This window comes from Ptychodera flava, chromosome 21, assembly GCF_041260155.1.
Source record: "Ptychodera flava strain L36383 chromosome 21, AS_Pfla_20210202, whole genome shotgun sequence".
NCBI lineage: Eukaryota > Metazoa > Hemichordata > Enteropneusta > Ptychoderidae > Ptychodera > Ptychodera flava.
In genome coordinates, this window is record NC_091948.1 from 14,553,117 (window position 1) to 14,575,109 (window position 21,993).

Below are 21,993 nucleotides of genomic sequence, written 5' to 3' on the forward strand. Positions count from 1 at the left end.
ATGCTCCAGTGATATCTACACTCAGTGTGAGTGCAAACACACTGGGGTGTTGTCCCAAGATGCACTGCGCCGGCGGTTGCCATGGCAAAAGTGGCATGCACATCAAATGATCGTTACATTGTTTGCAATCACTTCCAATGGTCAATTTATCTCACACAGACTTCCAAACAACTGCATATCTAAGCCGGGCTGAGCTCATTTGCAGTTCAAACTGGCAAACATGAGGACATGCGTTTGAACAGCCACTGAACAGGTTCCACGTTAATGCCAGACATATGTCATTTTTCTAGTCTTGTTTGCCCATTTAGAAACACAATTAACCACGATTGGCACTAGAACTCTGAGAAGGGAGGTCAGTCATAAAATCCCACCGCGGATGTAAAATAAAAAGCCTGATGTAAACTTAAAATACTAAGCACATTTTAATAGCGATATTGATTCAGTCTTTACGTCCTGTTTGCCGACCCTCTGCACAACACCCGTCATATAATTTTATCACCAGGAATCTTTTTTTAAATATCATGTTTCCCCTGTTTTCCATCATGGAAAACGCACTTAATTACCTTAAGCCCTGTCAATTACAATGATACCAGCCAGGTTTGATTTTTTTGTTGAAAATTTTGTAATAACTGCCATCTTGTTATTGTTAGTGGCAGCGGACAGATGGCTCTGTGGAAATTGAAAAAAAAAAAACCACGAAAAAAGGCATAACTTGACACTGAATATCAAATGTTTGTGCGAGTATGCTTGTGTGTACTCACCTCCTGTGATAGGAAAGGGATAATCTGTGCACAGATGGCGTTTAACCGCTTGGCGATCTCAGTCTACGGAGAGGTGGAAAAAAAGACAGAGAAGAAAAAAAAGGCAGAGTTAAAACAAAGTTTGAAGAAATTGCTGAGTCTCTGTGTTTCCATGACGAGCAGAAATGACATGTCAACCATATTTCCTTTCAGAAGAAAATTTCTTATCATATCACCATCCCATACACATTGACACATAGCTGCAATAAAACAACAGGGTCATATACAAAGTCATAGTTACTATTATTTTAGATGCCATATTGTGGGAAAAAGTCAACTAAAAATATTTCTGGCCAAAAAAAAATGTCCAGAACATGATGAATAATATTATTACTGTGAAATAAAAAATTTCACACAGAAAACTATGTGGGTGTTGGAATTATTTTGGTCGTATGTTACAAATCCCACTCACGTGGGAGAGAGTATCGGGCTAAGAAGGTGAGAAGTCAAATCAGAAATGCATTGGCTGGGACCCTGCAAGAGCAGTGCTGCACATTCAAACTTTCACCCGCCTTCATGACAGCCTTCGTTTGCATGCATGCATGGTAATATCAAATTGTCTAGGATTCTAAACCAATGCAGATCCCTCATTCCGTATATTTTTTTTTTTTCTGCCTTGAATAATCTCACCCAATCTCTTTCCCCGGAGATCTACCACATAATCCTCTTCCTTCAGGTGTTTCAACCTTATATCCATGCATTTTAAGCTGGCTTGATCGTACCTATCTGCGACCTAATAACAACAAATGTGACCGCCATACTAAGTTCTCAGCTTTAACGCATTTGCGCGTACTTAAAATTGTCTGGTGCGCTGGCTATTACCTTCAGCTATCAAAATATATTTACAGTACCTGTCAAAAAGTATTATTCCAATCTTTAGAATGACACTTACGGTCACACTGTTGCTAATACTACAAGTTTACAATCTGATTAGCATTTTTGTAATTTTGTAATTTTTTTCCCCAATCTTCCCATTTTTCATGGTATGTATGAAGGTGTAACCGCAAAGGTGGGTGTAACTTACGGCAGGAATTTACTTCTGGGAGCGGGGAATAACAGATCTATTTTTGATGAACATCTTGTTAATCTTGATTAGTTTTACCTCCTACGGAATTCATTTAGCATCAGCTAAATCACAACCCCAATCTCTGATTTATACAAATTGGACCGGACAAAGCAGAAAATAATTTCGCAAAACACAAACCTGCCACACAATGATTGATCACCGAGGAGAAAATTATCACGCAAACATTTCGGCATTACACTACAGGCGCGGCATAAAAAAAAACATGTAAATTTCCATCCAAAGACCCAATGTGAATTTCAATGGAGAGAGCCCACACCAGCTATCAACTTGCATCGTGATTTGAAGCCTCAGAGAATATATTCCATTTCCTTGTGTGTTCATTGTCAGTCACCAAGGGGTCAGTGTAATGCCTTTGTGAGTTCTGCCTTGTAAATTTACACAAAAAACCTGGGTTTATTACTGCTCCCCGGAGTGTTACTGCATTTCACTATGTAATTTGGTGTCTGTGTTGTCCATTTCTAACTAATACAGCTTTCCAGTCCCCCTTGTGTGGTATTATTATATCTGAAACCTATTTTCTGCTCGCTAAGCAATGAATTATTAATATTCAATTCTATGGAGACTTTGATGTATAGTAGCAATATTCGCCGAAGAGAAAAAAAAAGGGTGGGTAAATTTACATAAAAGACACTCAAAACATCAAGGATGTGTTTATTGACAAAGGCGTTATTATCCCAGCTAGAAAATCCATTATGGCGAAGGATCCCCAGGGAACAAGGAGATGAAGTATTAAATTTTACACTGAAAAAAAATCTTAATAACACTACATAATCACGCAAGAACAGGATGATATCACTTGGCGATGTAATCAGACGCATTATCACGATGAATGTGCGCCGCTGCGTGATGAACGGTAGTTCACTAACGATTGGAAAGCATAATCCTCCAAGCGATGACACGCCATTATCTTGGAAAGTGGCATCGCACGTTACGGAAATTAATTCATCGTTAGAATTCTCACATCATTTCAGGCTTGCCAGCAACATTCATCAAGACAAAAAAAGGAACAAATGGGCGAGAGATAAAATTAGACCGTATGCAAATGCGCCGGTGGAGGATATGATAACCTCGAAATATGTCAACCATTGGCGGAACAACACTGGTAGAAATTAAAACCCACAAATTGATGGACAGGGCTGTAACAATGGCCGAGGCAGGGAATAATTTCATGAATATCGCAGCTGCTGTGGGCGAATATCTGCAACAACATAAGCCCTCCTCCTAGTCAAAACAAAGAGGGCTTAAACAGCTTCTCTCAGAACTGTTTCATGTATAATGGACGACTTGTTTGCAGAGCCACTCGGGCTGTAAACACGCATGATTTCAAATAATTTGTTGGACTCTTTTGTATGCAGGCTCTTTGTTAAGTGTTTCCCCAAGGCAAATAAACCAGCAGTGTCCCTAGTGTATTCATTACGGCTATCCTGATCAATACGCTTACATACGAGATAGCAGATCGCCACATTAGTGAGATAAATGACCTTATTACAGCAGACTATTAGGACTCCCTGCCCTCCCCAGTGACTGACAAAATGGACAAGCAGGATTGATCACCAGCCCCGGCCAATACTTCCCAATACTAGAGGGAAAAGCACTTTGGGAATCGGCGAGCCCTGAAACACCAAGATTAGGAGTGTTGGTGCAGCGTCAGTCCATACTCCCGATGGACCTCTGGGAAAAAGCCGGCTACAATTGACACCAAACCAGTTTTAACAACATCAATTTGGGATTTGCTTTCCAATGAAGAAAATGGCAATTGTCCACAAGGGAAATCAGCCGGCAAAATAGCACTTTGTCTACATTCAATATGTCTTGATTCTAGATTTATACCCTGGCAGCCTTGGGATTTACTAGTAATGGGATGAAGTCAGTTAAAGCTAACTTTATTAAATACATAATGCTTTCTCAATAAATTTGTAATGAGCCATTTTCGCAATAAATCCCCAGCATGGACACAGCTCCCCTGATGACGTGCTCTGCGCACATAAAAACCTTCCCCGGACATGAGCGCCATAAAAATTACACACGAATTTACGAGATTTCCTCTAGAACCTTTTTACTTACTCGACAACACTGTCACAACTCAGCAACACACTGATTTAATTTTGACAGTTGCCATTAAGGATCTCTTTACCTGACAAAGAGCCTACTCACTAGCGTACATGCTAACGCACAAGGGGAGCTCAAACCCTGAAGAGCCTGAAAGCTTAGCTCCTCCTGCCAGCAACTTCACTGAAGGGGACATGTTACACCAGGAGGAGAGGCCCTGTCTGCATCTGTTTACAGCCAGACAATCTCTCCCTAATGACTCAGCCAGTTGGCGACTGTATTTTAACAACCAGTGTTGATTTCCACGCACCCTCCCGCTGCCAGACATTGTTTTTACAGGCAAAATACACTGCAATAGTAAATGAACCACAGAGATCTGAGTATTTGTTGTGATAGTGATGAAGTTCCAATTCACACAGGACTGATCGCTAATTGGATGTTCCCAATGCTGGTGTCCTGATGGCCAACAGGAATGGACATCATTCTTTTAGAAAAACCTGCACATCTCAATATCGACCACTGACATCATATCTTTTCCCTCAGGAGGGAAATTCAGGGATAATGAGACTGAACGCGAAATTAATAGACACTGTTGGCCCCTCTGCACATCGGCGGCCCTGCATTCCCCTGCTCACATGGTGGAATCTACCATCTTGAAACGCCTGCTTGTAATCAGTTGTTTTGTTCAGGTAGGACACACAAAGTGGGCTCGTTCGTCCATGCACACCATCTTTATAATGAGAACTGACAACAGCAATCAATGGAGGCCAGGCAAAGGAGAGGGGTGGTTATAGCGCTTTACCACTACCACGCCACCACAGCTGTGCCTACTACTGCGTGCACCTACTCAACACATGATACCCTCCGAGGAAATGATCCGTGCCGGCCAAATAGTCATTTGAAAATACACTTAGTAACTTTACACTGCAGGAACAACAAAAACATTCGTCCACAAAAGGACAGAAAAAAATATAAAAGGAGGAAGGATCTTTTGGACTTGGGATGAGACTGATCGGTCAAATCAAACTGTATATTCATTGCCCATTGCGCATTGAATGACGCCATCAATGACACAGCAGTGTATGAAGGTATAATGCACGAGTGTAGCAATACTCAGGCTGTGATGAGGACGCCACTTCCAGTAATATGCCAATTCAAGAGCCATGACACATGTAACCTTTACAGTGGAGGGGGGTTGGAGTAGGGGGGAGGGTAGTGCAGGCGGACAATGCCAGCACATACACACATGTACACACATGCATTAAAAATCTGGCCTGGAATGCCGTCGGGTATTCAGGCAAGCAGCCGTGCGTGTATGCATATCTTTTCCCATGAATTAACTACTTGATGAAAGTGAAATTAAAACTGGAGTGGCATGCCAATTGCTGACCTCTGCGATGATCAGCCGAGCTGAACTCCAGTGTCTAATGATGTAAAATATGGTAATGGCTGCCTGTAAGCACAGAAAAGCCGCAAGGCCCTGCTTGCTTTACGCATGCTTGCTTCAGAGATAAATTAACTGATCATTCAAAGGGAAAAATAAACCTATCGTTGCGCAAAAGGGAAGGGGATGGGACAAGGCTTTGTTGATGACAGTCTATGGGACAATAAGTCAATTATCGCAAACAGGTGGCGGGGTAGCACACAGATGCCTGGGTTTTGTCTCACTGTGAACTGAATCCCTGATTTAGATTCTGTGGGGGGAGGGAAACAGTATCTGCACTCTCAACTGGTGTTAAGAGATAAATTGGATTTGTGTACACTTTAGATTTTCTCTTTCCTCCTGATCGCAGATTGTGAAAGAATGTCAGACGACCAGGAATCCACATCGATTACCCAAACTCCAGTTTTTCTGTGTGTGGCAGACGGTAATTTTCTGCAAGATTACATTTCAGGTAACTGTCTAGCTAATCCTCTTTTTCAGACAATCAAACTAAAACCCTGAAAGTTTTCTCGGAGAGTTATGTCCATTGTGAGATTAAATTCAACTCAGTCTTACAAATCGCAGCTTGACAGTGTTTTCATACATTATCATTCGCAGCAATTCTGGAAGTCCCAGTTTCGTCACTTCATGCTCCCGGGTCAAATCATGCCTTTGCGCTCTCCACGGAATGTGCAAGCTTGTTTGTTTTTATGGCCTGTGAGTTTTTCAACTTGGAGAATGGTCAGGATGCTTTCACACCTGGTGAGTTTTGAAGAAACCACTGGGCTGTACAATGGAAGTATAAACCACTGAACACCTGGACAATAGTCACAACACATACCCACACAAACAAAATATTGCCATGGCTGGGAGAAGACAGTGGCATTCTACTGGGATAAGAGAAATGCCGCAAAGTCACCCTAGCAGTAAACACCCTTCGAATAACTTTTACAAAGTAAACTGTCTACACTGTAAATAGACCACTGCACAATCACAAATTTACGACTGAAATCAAATTAAGCAAATTTCTGATAATCAAGGGATTTAATTTCTGACATCTGGAAAAATACTGTATTATCAGAGTCCTTTATAAGAGCGGCAAAATGCAATTTTGTCAGCACCTCTCCCTTGAAAAGCCATGCTATTGAAATGACCCAATAAATTTGTTCTGCTTGGGTGATTCTCTCCTATACAGTGTCAGAGCAAAGGTTGCAAATTAAGTCTTCCAACTTTCAAAATCTAATCTGCATGGATGACCTCAAAACTCAGAGTCGACAAAATTGTTTCTACTGCCTTTTGTGCGAGCCGGGGGAAATCTGAAATGAGTCGGCTTACACTTCGGTAAATTTGAAAAAAAAATCTACGCACCTAGAAAAAATCATGTACGGAAAATGAAACCGTTGTTGTGCTCTTTTTTTTTTCATTGACGGAGCATGGACTTCTATTTTCAGGGAATGTTTAATGTCAGTGTCCAATTTGACCACGGCAAGTGAATTTGGAAGCAATCACCTTCACAAGAAAAGACATGTTTGAACGTAATTCTCATGCATGGCCAACGAAATCTGATAGACTTTCCCACGTATGCCGTATGCCACAGCAGACGGCCCATCCACAAAAGGCACCGGCGACTGTGTGATGAAAATTACAACCATTCATCAAAGGTTTGCCTGTCAACTCCTATGGGTAGATTATTAAAATATTCTGATATCTTCACAATCTGATGGGAATTAAATTTTCTTTAGGGACGCCGTGAGATCCCGGGCTGTCTTTTTTTCCTTATTCTCTCATCTATGAAATGATACCACGGTGACACATCGATAATAAATGGAAATTATTGAACACTGCTTTGTTGATATAATTTGCAAGCAAAATGGAAACCGTTTTCCCCAAGGAGGGCGGACAGCAATCAGCTTGCCAAGATGTGTTCTATCTCATGCCCTGTCCCAAGATGCCCTAGGTCCTCTCTCAAAATACCCTCGGCTAACCTCCATCTTTCTGCAGTTCTGATTATAGACTCCTCTAACAAACATGTCATTTCAACCATCTCACAAAGTTGACAAAACTGACTTGCTCGTCTTCTTTGTTCACTCTACAGGAAAAACAGACAACCTCAAAAGACACTAGAGTGGCTAACCTCTTCCAGGACTCCTGCCCGGCTGTATTCAACTTGTCAGTCAATGATTAAATGACGTTATCTTTCCTGCACGTGAGCAGCCAAGCGCAAAGGGATTCTGTAAGCGTGGCAACTCAGCTCAAGCGAAAAACATTTTCGATTTGTAGAAAAATCTATCCATTATGAGGTAATTAATATTGATTAGGTATTTGTGCAAGGCAAGTGAAGCGCACTGCAATATCCATGCATGTGGGCATTGGAGCAAAAATGTTCTTCTGATCATATTAAAATCTTAGAGCAAGTTTTTCACGTTTGCCAGGGCGGCGCGCCTTCGTGCCATTTCACACATCATGAAATCGGCATCCCAGGGGGATGGATGAATCTGCACAGTAACCATGGTAAAGGCAGTGGTTGTCACGACGACAGAAGTCAAACCACGTTTCCTGTGAAGGGGCCAGCCTCTTGAACTCGCCAACACCTTTCACGTGAATAAAACCAACGACTTTCTTTACAAAACGAGAGAAGAGCCAAAGAAAAACATCACACTCGTTTCTGAAGAATCTTTTTTCCCCCTTCTTCTCATCCTGCTTGTCTGTCAGTTCTTTCTGCACGAATGGTGATGAATAGGGGTAGTAGAAATCGAAGCACTTCAACCAAACACCATAAAGAAATCAGCTAGCTAATAAGTGACCGTGTTTAGGTGTACTTGCTCTGAATTACATATTCTCTGCTCAAAAGTAGCCTCTTCTAAAACTACACCGGCTGAGTTACTCTGCAATCCAACTCAAGGTACAAAGTCTACCTAGGCGAGCCCGAATGGAGAATTCAGTAGACTAGTCAGCCAGCCACCAGACAACAGGCTAGCCAGCCGACCAGCCGCGCTACTCCTAATTCTATTGGCCAACCAAAATAAACTCCCAAGCAAATGGCTGTCTTCCTCTGTGGATGGGAACAATTCTCTCTTTGGCACTAATTTATTGTATTAGCGACTACTCTCTCACCTTGGCAACCCTTCAAACAGGTTTGAAACCACACAGACTCAACACGCTATTAAACTATTTGCACAACTGACATTTACGCTGATGGATACGGTGTGTGCCCTTTGTCTTGTTGTCAGATAATCACCATTATCCTGTTCCATAGAACATACACTAACACAAATTATGGACATTATGCACAGGGACTAAATCACAAATTAAGACAGTGTTTTCAGCGCTGTAACCATAGAAAAATTTGATGCTCATGGTAACCTTCAGTACACAGTTTTCCAAGTATTTTTTATTATGAGAGCTATCTTTTCCTACTTTCAAATTAACCTGATACACATATGGCCAACACATGCAAGTTAAATTTAATGGCGATTTACAAAATCATTTGTGTAACTGAAAGGGCACTACAAAATTTGAATGAAATAAACGGACAGTTCGCATCATTCAAGAGTCGACTAATCTACTCAGCTGTGTACACTTCTAAGTCTTTTCTTCTGTTTGGCCAATGTTAACTGACGGGGAAACCGCGCGCAAAGCAACTGTCTGAAAAATCGTTAATCTTCACAACGACACTGTTCAAGCTCCGACTATATCAAGTTAAACTGTGCACAAAGCAGTCTCCACTTGATTGCACTCACAAAAGCACAGTAAATGCAAATGTTTGTGGGTGCCACTTTCACAAAACACTGCCCACAATGTGTTGTTTGAGAAAAGAAAGTGAAAACAAACAGTGCCGATTGAGTGGAACATATTTTGCTCACTTCATATAGATGTTTTCCAATGGCCGTGTTTACTTAATGGCAATCGACTGGTTTTCGGGTATATTAATTCACGCTGGGCAAACAAGCAATATGCGTATGTTATTAACAATATATCATCAATCCTGACAGACAAGATGGCGGGTGAAATATGGCCCATTGATATCACTTCACCCTGCGAAAACACCGATAGCATTGATATCTAACCCAACTTGGCTAACAATACAAATATGAAACAGAAACCCACAGAGTCGATGGTACGCATAAAAAGCACAATACATTTAACCCTCCTTTTTTCCCCCAAAAAACTTAAAAATTCCAGATATCAGACTGCCTAAAGGGGTGAAATTATCACCATTGTTGTTGATGAAATGATGAATAAATGCGCCACGATCCATCATGGCAATCAAGCTTTTTGTCTCCTGCTGTTGTTTGCTATTTGCGGCCCCGCTCATTCAGTTTTAAACGTCATCCACTTTCCCCACTATCAGCTGCAGCCAGACGGCTAATTGAGACATTCTCCCGACACATGGACTGCTGTTGAAACTAGTCAAAGACAAACATGCTTTCCTACTTTTTTTCTGTCCTCCAATATTTGACTATGCTCTCACCAGGAAGTGTGTTTATTCAACAAAACTGATTATTAAACAGTCCTTTTCAACTGTTGGCAACTTCCTTGTCAAACAGACACCCCCTTCTTTTTTTTTCTTGATTGTTTGCTTTGGAAACACAAACTCTATGCCAACTAAGACTAATGTTTGCTCAACCAACATTTGTTAATTTTAAAAAGCTCTCAATACCAATGCCTGCCTGCCACAGCTCTTTTTCCACCAACTATTATTGGCAAACATACCCCGCTGCCATTGAGTTGAGCAGTGGATCAATATAAATGCTAAATTTACCAAGACACAGTGGAAGATAATGGCGGACGGTAATTGGCCATATTGTATCAGTGGAACGGTTAGCCCCTATTACCATCAACAAGCTCAGCATAATGAATTCATCCCTAGTCATTGATAACTCCAATCTCATTGACTCAAAAGCCGACTCGACAAATTGAGAGTGGTTATCTGCGCGCTCTGTCGTCATTCCGCACACAACATGCACACTGCAGAAGGCCTTCATTATTCTCCGTTGGGTTGTACAATTGATTATGAATTCAAAACACTGCACTGCACTGCGCTGACGGCTCAACTCAATAAAAACGGCTTCATAAACTTTCCGTGCTAACAATTGCTCATGGGCCCGGTTGTATATACATCAGCGGTGATAAAAAACAAGAACTGCATCCTCTCCGACACGCAAAATACCCATCGCGGCAACCATTAACATATTTTTTCATGATTCACTCGCAGTGAGCAGAATGCACTCCTTCAAATTATTGTTTCACAGTAAGGTGCGGAGACAGAAAGTTTTCCTATATGGATTAACAGCCATCTGAATGACACATCTTCTCCAGAAAATCATGAAGAGTATATTGAAATCAAATACGAGGACCATTTTGCAGAGCAGCTGCTTTCCCAGTGTAATTCGATACAAAAAATCTTTCGTCAGTGTTCAATATTTTCTTTCATAGGCAGACTGCAGATAGTTTTTCAATTTCTGACAAACAGTTCCTGAAGTGAAGTATTTCTAATCCTTACTAGAGAAGAAGAATATTACAATATAAGTAAACATACTTGCCTGTTATTGCCTTTGCACATAATTAATGGTCACAATTTTATAAGCTTTCTGTCCCTTTTTTTTGTTCAGATGGGTTTGGCTGTGTTACTGTCTATGCCTCCAAGGCTGGATTGGAAGAAATGGGATACTTTCCAGAGCTGACACATGGCTAGCCTATTACCAACTCTTCCTACTGGCAGTTGGGGACAACAGGCAGTGGCGGAGGGCAATTTGATACCAACCCATGCACCATCTACTCCCCCCACCCCCTCACAAAGCCGAGCTAGGGAGATGGCTGAGGCTTTGGGCTAGAACTGTTATCACTACTGTGGAAATACTCTTGAAATTAAAACTGGATACATTCAGCAATGAAAATAAACACTGCTGTGGGCTGGGAAGATTCCAAATGAATAACAATAACAAATTCCAATCAGTTCGTGAACAGGTCATCAAAATACAGTGCAATCTGTTAGGTTGTGATGTGTGTCAATGGTTATACAATGAGCACTTTTGTCATTGGTGTAATATATTTGAATTATGTGAACAACAAGCCTGCAGAAATTTAATCCCCCTCTATTTTTTGAACTCCCGTCCAAATACCTCCATATGTTCAAAAGGTGTAAATGATGTGGACACCGTGGTTTTATGATCCGCCATAACAAGAATATTCGTTCATGAAAACAACAACGATCAAGCAACTAGAAAGCTCGTAAAATTCTAAATGGCTTTCCAAAACTAATAGCCGACAACTCACGCTTTTTTTAAGCAGTAGATCTGTTGCTATTCTTTCTTTACTCAGCAATATAAATTTAATGCAGCTGACCTGTCTGTAATCACCAGCCACACAAAGGCAGCCCTCAATGGCCACTGAAAGAAAGATAACCTGCTGCTTTGGAGACTTATTGCTACTATTACTTTGAAGGACACACAACTCAGACTCAACGTTGCACTTAAGATATTTGGGGTTTTTTCTGCTTGACTAACCGCCAGACAGAAACACACTGCCAAATACAGATTTTTACAACACCAGTTATTTTAGCAATTCAAAAGGGCTATCAATAGCTATAATTTCTCCAAAAAAAATTAACTTCAAATTGATACAAATATCAAATTCTGTGCTACAAACCCATGTACGAATGTGTGTATGTAATATATATATATATATATATATATATATATATATATATATATATATATATATATATATATATATATATATATATATATATATATATATGTATATCTATATCAAATATGTACATGATGTACATTGCATGTGTCTGTGCATGTGTATGTGTATATACATTACACATGACTCTTCTATTTTGGTTTCTTAAAATAAAAGGGTATTTTATCTGACTATTGATATGTATCAGACATCAGACACACACCCACATACACATTATATGTGTACATGTATGTGTTTGCATCTACAGTACCTTACATTCATGTGTACACATATTGCACGCACTTGACAGTACTACCTTTTGTTTCTGTAAATCTCTAGACTTTTTACCGATGCATGCACCATGAGCACAAGACAAAGGCCTGTATCGTTGGTGTTCACAATATGAATTATAGATGTGTACACAAACGACAACACGAACTATAACCTCCCCAGGGCAATGGAAACTGGATGCTGGAGGGTGATGAGCAATACCATAGAGATGTTGCCATCAGCCTTCCTAATCCTCTATTAACACCAACTATAAACTCCTGGGTCGTATTGTAATAGAAAAATGACAGTGTGTACAGATAATAGAGGCCATTACAAATAAGTATCCCTTGGGGAGCGAGTAGAAGCTCCATTATCCAGCACTCCTGGTGATACTCTGTAATAGGCAGCATTCATTCACTATGCAGGCACATTATTTGGCCAGATTCATCATCCATACAAATTACCAAGGTGGCTATATCGAGTCACCGTCAGTTGTCCGATTTCCGCTTCCTCCCCCGTGGAGTCAACCCAGCTTCTCATACATAAACCATCACTGCTGGTTTTTTTTTTTAGGTTTAGATGCACTCATTTGCTCTCTGGATCAGTTCACATCGCTCAAGCTGTTTGGAACTGTAATGACTAAACCCCGACAGGCATCCCATCCATCATCATACGAGCGTACGATGCGGGGCACAAAAAATGCACCTATTCCGACTGCCATGGCAAAGTTTCCTCATCTCCCCTCTCGAGGTCTACTACTCCACCTATCCACCACAATGGAATAGCCCAGCCTGGTATGCATTCAAAATTTGCCTTTTCAACCTCCTTCTCTTGGCTGCAAGTGACCCTATCAGTTTATATTGGGGCTGCAGATGCCAACAAATTTACGGCTGCCATAAAGTACCCTGACCAACAAAAACAACAAATGGCTCTTACCTGTTTATGCATTTCCACGTTCAGCCCATAGGACATCTCATAATACTGTGAGCAAAGAAGAAAAGAAAAGAAAAGAGAGCCCAATGGGTGGAACGTTAGATGGGCAGTCAGCCATGACTTCCAAACAGTACCAGCCTGGACACACACACACCACACACACACTCACATACACACACAACACACACACAAAAAAACTGGCCATGTGTATGGAGATTATCCCATACAACCTATTCTCATGGGGGTGAATGCGTTCAAGAACACTAAGTAAACAGACATGTTATTCAAAGCAAAAACCAATGCAAGTGCCACTTCGGTAGTGATGCAGATCACAAAACACAAAAGCCAAAGCACAAAAAATCATAATCCCTGAGAATTAACATGAAAAGCTTTCAAATATTAAAAAAAAAAAGCCAACTTTTCTTTCTCTTAACTATAATTCCCCCTCATATTCTAGTGTACAGCCATTAGTTTCTGTCAGAAAATCATATGATGGCCTAAAAAAAAATTCAGGTTGCCTTGATTAAAGGAAATTACAAAATTAGTGAATCGAACTGAACACATAAGCTTCTTAAGTTATGCAGATGGCCATAACATTTGATATTTAAAGTCCTGCCAAATGAAAAATGGATAAGCACACAGGGTAGTATATTATTAAAATCAACTAATAACAGGAAATTGATAATTGCTGTAGGGTCTGTATAGATCTGGCTTAATCTAGCCTTGTGCATGTCATAGGATATGATAGCACAGAGAACAATGTGTTCATTCAATATATGTACATAGTGGGGTTCACATACATGCACTGTATTCAATACAAAAACTAATTTGAACCAACGCATCTAACACCTTACAAAACACGGCCGATTTTTTATTAGAAATGTATTTATTTATCTAAACAAAGGATTGCCAGGATGGCCTTCTGGATCGATATGTACCAACATCGAAATATAAACAGAAAATTTGAAAATAAACAATAGGGATTGTAGCTCACCATGACGTAATGCCTTTGCATTTCTGTTTTCTCGCTCGCTAATTTTTCACACTCCATCTTCAGACTGGAAGAAAAATTAAATGGATGGAATAAGGATCTGACAATATCGGATCACCTCTATTAATCGTTCACTGCCCAGACCATGTCGCGAACGAACTGCCTCTTGTGTACACAGTTGTATTTACGCCGGACGTGAAACATGTAGCGAAACCATACAAAAAACCTCTAATTACTTTTGTTTATGTGGGCGAACGAGGTGGGCTCTCCCGGTAACATTTATACGGTGGGCTATTTCCGTGACGGTTAGAACCCTTACTAAAGTCCTTGAAAACTTGATAAAATTATGACTGGGGTAGCGCGACGGTCTGGTATCAATAACGCAGGCTATAACAATTACAGCGAAAGCGGAAAGCCATCTGCTCCATCGAGTAATCTATACCGACACGATAAAGCCGGGCAGAGCGAGCGGACATATCTTTCAACACACGGTACACAAAATGTACAAAAACCGGAGCCGTTTTTCGTTGCAATATTCAAATATCGGCGCATGTTTATTTTATTCTTGTTATTATTTAAGGATGTGACCTAAAATGGATGTAAAGCGAGAAATATTCATTACCTGTGATACTGTGCCTGAAGAAAGCTAAATTCCTCCTTTATTCGGTCGCACGATTCAGCCACGGTGAACTTGAACGGTTGACCTGGCTGGTGCGGCGGGGCCTGTGAATAAAAAAATCGAAGAAGAATGACAGTGATGAATACATAGTGCGAAAAATCGGACACGCGAAGATCGACACAATAACAACAGTTGAGCTGAGCGGGGGAAAAGTCGACGACCATACATTGTCCCGTTGAATCATCACACATAGGCGCTTACTCGCACTCTCAATAAAGCCCCATTCCAGTAGAAGAGGGAAAATATCGTTTGATTTACACTTACTGGGTGCCGACTTTGATACATAGCTAATCCAGGGCGTATTTCCGATAGCGTAGACACCGTTCAAATCAAGAAAAGTTGATCGTAGGGTCACTCCGGAGAACGACAGACTTGGCTCTATTTGTTGAGAATCACTTGCCGTAGTTGACAAACGTTGTGAAGCTTTTGTAAGTCACACCGACAATTAGACCGTTGTAGATATGTTCCCTATCGCACTACTTTCCCACGAACTGTACTCGCCACGCTCGTCTACAGCTTTCACTCTTCGTATATCTCCGAGGAGGGGCGAAAGCGGGCCGGAATTCTGGCCGTAATCGCGATTCGGGACGGGTCCGTACGCCGTAACGATAGCCGTCGCTGAGAAAATGCCACACACAAGTATATCTGTACACGCGGTTCATGTAGAGCGACAAAAGGAGGGCAAATACACTTGCCATATAAGGCAAATAAATGATTGGCCCTATCAACGAAACCAATCAAACATGACCACCATTAGCACACACGGTAAAGAATCCCACGTGGTGTGGCGGAGACTGTGCTGCCGAGAAGGGTCTGCGCCAATCAGCTTAGCGGATTTGTCACACTACAGCTGCGGTTCATCTGATAATGAGCAAAACTGTCAGTCATTCCCGGCTGAAACCGCTACCTGGTGATTGTCAATCAAAGTAACGTGGGTTGTGTTGACATATCCGCCCACTACGCTTAGCTGATTATAAGTGCCTGAAGTGGCAAATGGAACAATTCATTTGATAACTTATACGGGGAAGACAGCTTGTTGTGCAAACTTTATTGCCTCGCAAAGCTTACATCGGCCAAAGAGGATCTAGGAGGGCACTTCTCGCTGGAAATTACGGTTTTGCATCACCGCAGACATTATTCTTGGAAAGACGCCATCACATTTTCGCTCCGTACTAAGGCTTCGGAGAAGCAGAAAATTCGCGCTTTATTCGAGCGTTTGCAAGTATAGCTGAAATCTAACACCGCGTTGTGCGCACCTGTCATGTGATTGAATCGGCTGGAGTCACCAAAGACAAAACACGCATGTAATCAAGTGTTTTAGCGATGTACACACTGCGAACGCAACAGATGCTGTGTTTTGCCGATTTTACATCGGGGATTTATACTGCGGCTTTTGTGATAAGTCTCGCCGTCTACGGCTTCAAAGCAGCGCAGACGGGCCGTTGCCATCGCAAAAATATACCGTCATAATTTAATAACTAACGCTCGAAGCTCCTATGCAAATCGAGCGAAAACTGTCCAGATCTGACTACAAAGAGCTTATGGGAGATTGTGTTAAGCTGCGCGTCAAAACGAGATTATGGTATGACGTCTGGCTGATGTAAACAAAACTTAACTGCTGATGGGCCGAATTTTGAGTTTATCACAGTCCAAGCGTCAAGAGGTGGCCTATTTATTGAGCGATACTTGGTCATCCTCGACTTGCGAAAAGTGACTCATTCAAAATGTGGAGATATTTCTCAACGATGACGTTGGTCGCGTCTTCGGGAGACTTTCAACCGCTGACGAACTTTATGCCTCCCCAATTTACTCACTTCTGTAGCCGGATTATTTCTATGGATTTCCGTAAATATCAAAGACGCGACGAAGCATAGACGCGCTAAATTATAAATAGCGACGGAACAGGCTTGTACCTGTTTTTCCCCAGCCCATCACTCAGTCTGGTCATATGTGCAGCCACCTTTTACCACTTTTATGCACTCGATCTCTATAGGAAGACCAAAAGGGCCAATTCGCGTGAATTGAAACAAGCCGGCCACTGTAAACCAGCTTAAAACTGAAAATATAACTGCATCAAAGTATATTTCTTCATAGGATGTAGTAGGGACCAACTTATCAGAAACATCTAAAACCAACGGCTCTAAAAATCGCCCATTTTAGACAGACCATGGCGAAAATGTCACTCCTCGTGACGCATCCATATAAAATTTACCGAAATGAACCTCTGTTCAAAGGTGTCTCTAAGTGGGCGGCCTTCAATCTTTTCAAGAAGAAATGTTTTTCATCGTATCCTCGAATTTGTTCGTACGAGACGTCTGCGACGAAAAACCATCACATTTCTTCGACCGAAAAATTATATGCGACCAATTGGACCATGCTAGTATCAGCGATAAAACCTGTACACCATGACCTGTAAATCATCACTTTCTTTTTTTTATATAAATATCAACTTGAATTTCCTGGTCAAGTTTATCATCCCAGACAGACACGGAACAACTTTCCTGTTGTAAACGTCGAGTACTTTTATCAGCGAAGTGCGACCTGCTGGACCGTCCCAGGGGTGCAGAGAGTAAAGGGGGGGGGGGGGTGTCATCAACTAGCTTGCCTCAAACGGTCCTGGGCAAACAATCGCTCGCGCCTACTACCGTGCATCATAACACCCGCCTTCCAGTGAGTGCGATGTCGCGTGTCACACCATGCAAAACAAAGTGTCGCACAACAATGGGTACTTTCATCACGACTGTTGGCGCTTTCACTTTTTCATACCATTATTTTCCGCGAAGAAAAACAACTGTTTCATGGAATCACTCTATTTATTTTATAACAGCCGTTCTGAAAGAGGGGGGGGGGGGGGTTACTCTGCTATGCTGTGTACCGGTTTGCAGGTCCAGTGGAAAGTCTCGAAATGCGTACTAAGAAACAAAGTCTCTCAGTGGGTGGAGGGACTGTGGTAGAACTATATTCATAATTGATGGCATGACCAGGACAGTGGATTGCTGTTAGACCTCCTGTCAAAAGCCATCGCTAGAAAGGAAGGGGTCGCATAATCCTCAGGAAGCGACAGCAATTTTACCGAAACCATGCCGTACTAATGCAGACTGAAAAAAAAACATCTTCTGTGTCGCAGTGCCGTTTCGAACGGAACCAAACACGTGCATTGTTCTGGTCTACAACACGCATATATCATCAGCAAGGGTTAAGGAAGGCGTGTAAACTGTGCGTGCACCGTCAAAAATATGATATTTTCATAGCTCAGTCAGTCGAAGGTGCTACACCCCATTGACACAACACGTTTCATTTAAAGCGCACCTTTTATCAACCTAGCCAGGGTTCACAAAGCAAAAGGGAGGATGCACACGACTGGAAAGGCACGTTCTCGAGCAGTAGTGACATAGAATACGGATTGATTTTGGTGACAAACAGTCGTGAAAACAAGCCCCATTATGAAGTTTTACTTCCGCATGCACATAAGCATTCTTAGCGTGTACATCTTGCAGTAAAGCATTAAAATACAAATGGAGCTGGTTCGCTTAGATGCATATTTTTTCCATTTCTTTTTTTTTCACACGATTTCAATAAATAATTCTTATGTTCAACTGACCCTATTTAGACCCCCTCAAACTTACTTTTTTTGCATTTTTCAAAACTTTGCGCATAATTTTGCCAAATATTGCATATTTTAAGGTCTTTCCCGTTAAATGGCAAATAAAAATGTTACTGGCTGACTTGCATCATATTTCTCGAAGGCAAGTTACCCGAAACACAAAATATATTTTTGGGTCCGAAAGCTAGCTGTGTGATTCCCTTAACGTAGAAGAAGAATATAAGTTTAATAATGGTATGAGGAAAAGACATCGACCCATAATAAGTAACCACAATGGTTAAATCTCAAAGTAGAGAACAGATGTTGAAATCTTGAGTGTTTTGGGGGATTTGATGATAATTGCCACGTGACCATGGGTGATTCTTTGCCCGACAATACTATCGATGCTCTATCCCCCTTAATAACAGATTAACTTGGCTTTTGTCGCAACTTACTTTGCCGTGACATCGCACAGAGAAATCAAGAGCTTTAGATCACCTTCAAGGGTGAATGATAAGAAAAGGTAAAGGGGGGGGGGGGGGGGCGTTTGTTGTACGCAGCCATTGCCCTAATGGACTCCGACGGCCGAGGCGTATTAGAAATATGGGGTGTTTGAAGCTTTTATGCATAACTAATTAACCTATGTTGAGTGCTAGTGTCGGCATTAGTAAGATAGTATTAAAATTGAAAAACGCTTTGGCAATGCCGTCAGGACGAAATGAAGTGGACATCCGCTGCGCGCGCATTTATTCCGCGCCAATGCCGCCATATTTGGCGGGCTAATCAGGAAAAGTGCAAATTCTACAGACGGCTGACGTCTGGAAAAAAAAGAGGATAAATCTCTAAAGGCTCAAATTATGCCCAAGGAGTCTGTCAGGCAGAGGATCAAACAAAAATGAGCACGCCATTCAACGAGTTGGTACTTGAACAGGCTGATTTCCATACTAACAACGCACTTGTTCGAATACTCACAAAACCGTTGGCTGCAGCTGACAAACACATCCTTTTTGCTTCACTGACTCCTTTTTGCCTCAGTGGTCACAAATGCACCCGCGTCGTATAATTTATATCAAAATTTGGAGGAAAAACCTCGTTAGGCAACATCGGATGTAAAACTGAGACATAATAAAATCTGGCGCCAATGTAAAGAAATCGCTCCCGCTAATTCACCTAGTCGTTTTCGCACCTAAATTTGCTTTTTCAGAGCATTTGCGGGCTTCACGCTTCAACTAACACGTTATTCGATTTTAATACCGAGTACAGGCTGCTCTTCATGATATGAAATATTTATTAAACACTAACTTCGCTTTCATAATGCACTGCTGAGGAAAAAAAGAAAAGTAAGGGAAAAAGAATCGTCCGCGATGCGCCGTGCATCCGGTCGCCATGGCAATCATGTCGCCTGCCGTAGGCGCTGTCGAGGTGATGGAAACCACGTGTCAATTTTGACGATTCGGTGCCATTTATTTCCCTTTGAAATGCGGGTATGATTTTCGGACGCTACTCTTGATGGCTGTTTCTCAATATATTTATAAACGCGTCCTCGTACACGCGCGCGTGATGTCGTGTATTCAAATACGTGACCTGTTTGTCAACCGTGTTATCATCAATATTTGCGAAACTATACCAGCCAGAGTTGTTGATACGTGTTGATATGTCTGTTAATTACGAACCACTCAACTTCATACACGGACTAAACCATAGTGAGTTTGGGGAGGGGCCGGTTAGAAAACCTATGCGCAAAAATGGCAATACGAGAAACGCATGACGAAGCTGCCGTATGACACATGAAAATCAAGGATAATAGGTAGGTTACGCTTCACACTGAAAGACCAAGACAGGGCAAGTAGCCACGGAGCACTCGTTCCTTCGAGATGCTGTACAGACAATATTTGAAAAGAGCTCAGAGAAATAGTTTTCTCCCGTTGCTAAGCACTTCACAGACAGATCACAGCTCCGAAGCCGAGAACTCTTCTTGTTTCGTGTTTTCTTTTAGGCCTAGGTGTTGCTCTTCGCAAACATAATTTCATATTTCTGCTCTTTGTGCAAAGTTCATTTACTAATACCATCTCTCGTGTTACTGAACTGAACTTGATTTTGGACGAACCTTTGCGATATTTAGAAGCTCACAATGCTGTAATTTAATAGTCATCGCATGAATAGTAAGCTTATTGAAGGTATCGTATTCGATTGCCATCACAAATGTAAACAAAATGAAGACACCGTTGAACCACACTTTTAAAATTAAAGTTTCGAACCGCGGCTGACAAGCTAATAAATGTATTTGCTCGACAGTGTGAGATAAAGCTGTGCATTCCCTTCATCCATTTAATATATCGGCCTATGATTTAAACAAGTCGATTTCTCCCTGTGTGGCACATGACAATAATCGATGATTTTGCACCGCGGGCGATCAGGGACCCGTGCAAACTATTTTTGTCACACTTTAAGTTAAATTCAGATAGAGGGAAAATCGACAAAGAATCAAGTAAGAGTGAGAGTACCCGCTATGAGTGTCTGGCAGAAGTCACATTTATCGGGAACGGATCCCCATCCAGAATTCCATATCGAAGGCAATAAAATTGGAACCTTCCAGGCATAAAATTTCGCATGCCGAGCGCAAAACTTTCAATTCTATTTGCAATATAATGCTGTGTGTTATTTTAAAGATCAAAAATTACGACAGTCCATTAATAATTTCTAGCTTACCCCGGATACGTTTTATTTGCTGCCACCATCTGTTTTTACGTGATTAACAAACCTTCAGGCGATATTAGACACACTATGACGTCACCAGAATCAACCCATTTCTTCATTTCCCCGCCCACTTTACCGCCAAAATGGGAAGCGCGCTTGCAAGTTTTACTTTCTCCATAAAATTTTAAGTCTGCTCTTTCGGAGACTGCGGTCACCATGTTTTTCTCTGAGATTCCAAGATGTTTCTCAAAATTCATTAAAACAAAACATTTATGCCCACACGGTAAAAATGTAACATACCTATAAAATACTTCACATTTGGTTCACTGTAATGGACTTTTTTCACGTTAGTTATGGTCAAATTACAAACTTTTTCATTTCAGTTTCTTTGAAAGCCAAACTGCCCAAGTTGGCATCAATTTGACATTTGATGCAAAGGAAGCTTTCAGAAATTTAATCATAAATGATATAATATCTAGTACACCTGGAAACCAAAAATCTGGTGTATGAAGATATGGGCAAAATAGACAAATTCACTCTGTTCAAATTGTGTTCACTCAATCAGATAATTGGAATTTAATAACCAAAATCAACAAAACTTTATATTAATACTTTCCTAGGAATTCGACACTAGTAATTAATTAATTATGCATGATTTTGCATTAAAACATTGGCATTGTGTTAGAAATGTTCTGTTATGACTAATAAACCCCTCCAAGCCAGACAGCAATGACAAATTTTCTTTAGATAAGTCAATTAACATTACCAAAGTTTGTCGATTTTCTTTAATA

General features: G+C 41.2%; 1 protein-coding gene across 1 annotated transcript in view; it reads right to left on the reverse strand.

Annotated features, from left to right (window-relative positions):
- LOC139121487 (transducin-like enhancer protein 4) overlaps window positions 1–15,610 on the reverse strand; it is a 42,197-nt gene extending 26,587 nt beyond the window's left edge. The window contains 5 exon segments of the mRNA XM_070686391.1: window positions 762–824; window positions 13,256–13,300; window positions 14,247–14,310; window positions 14,866–14,966; window positions 15,187–15,610. Coding sequence (XP_070542492.1) covers window positions 762–824; window positions 13,256–13,300; window positions 14,247–14,310; window positions 14,866–14,966; window positions 15,187–15,207 — 294 coding nt within the window. The 5' untranslated portion in view covers window positions 15,208–15,610.
- Window positions 15,611–21,993: the final 6,383 nt, after the last annotated feature.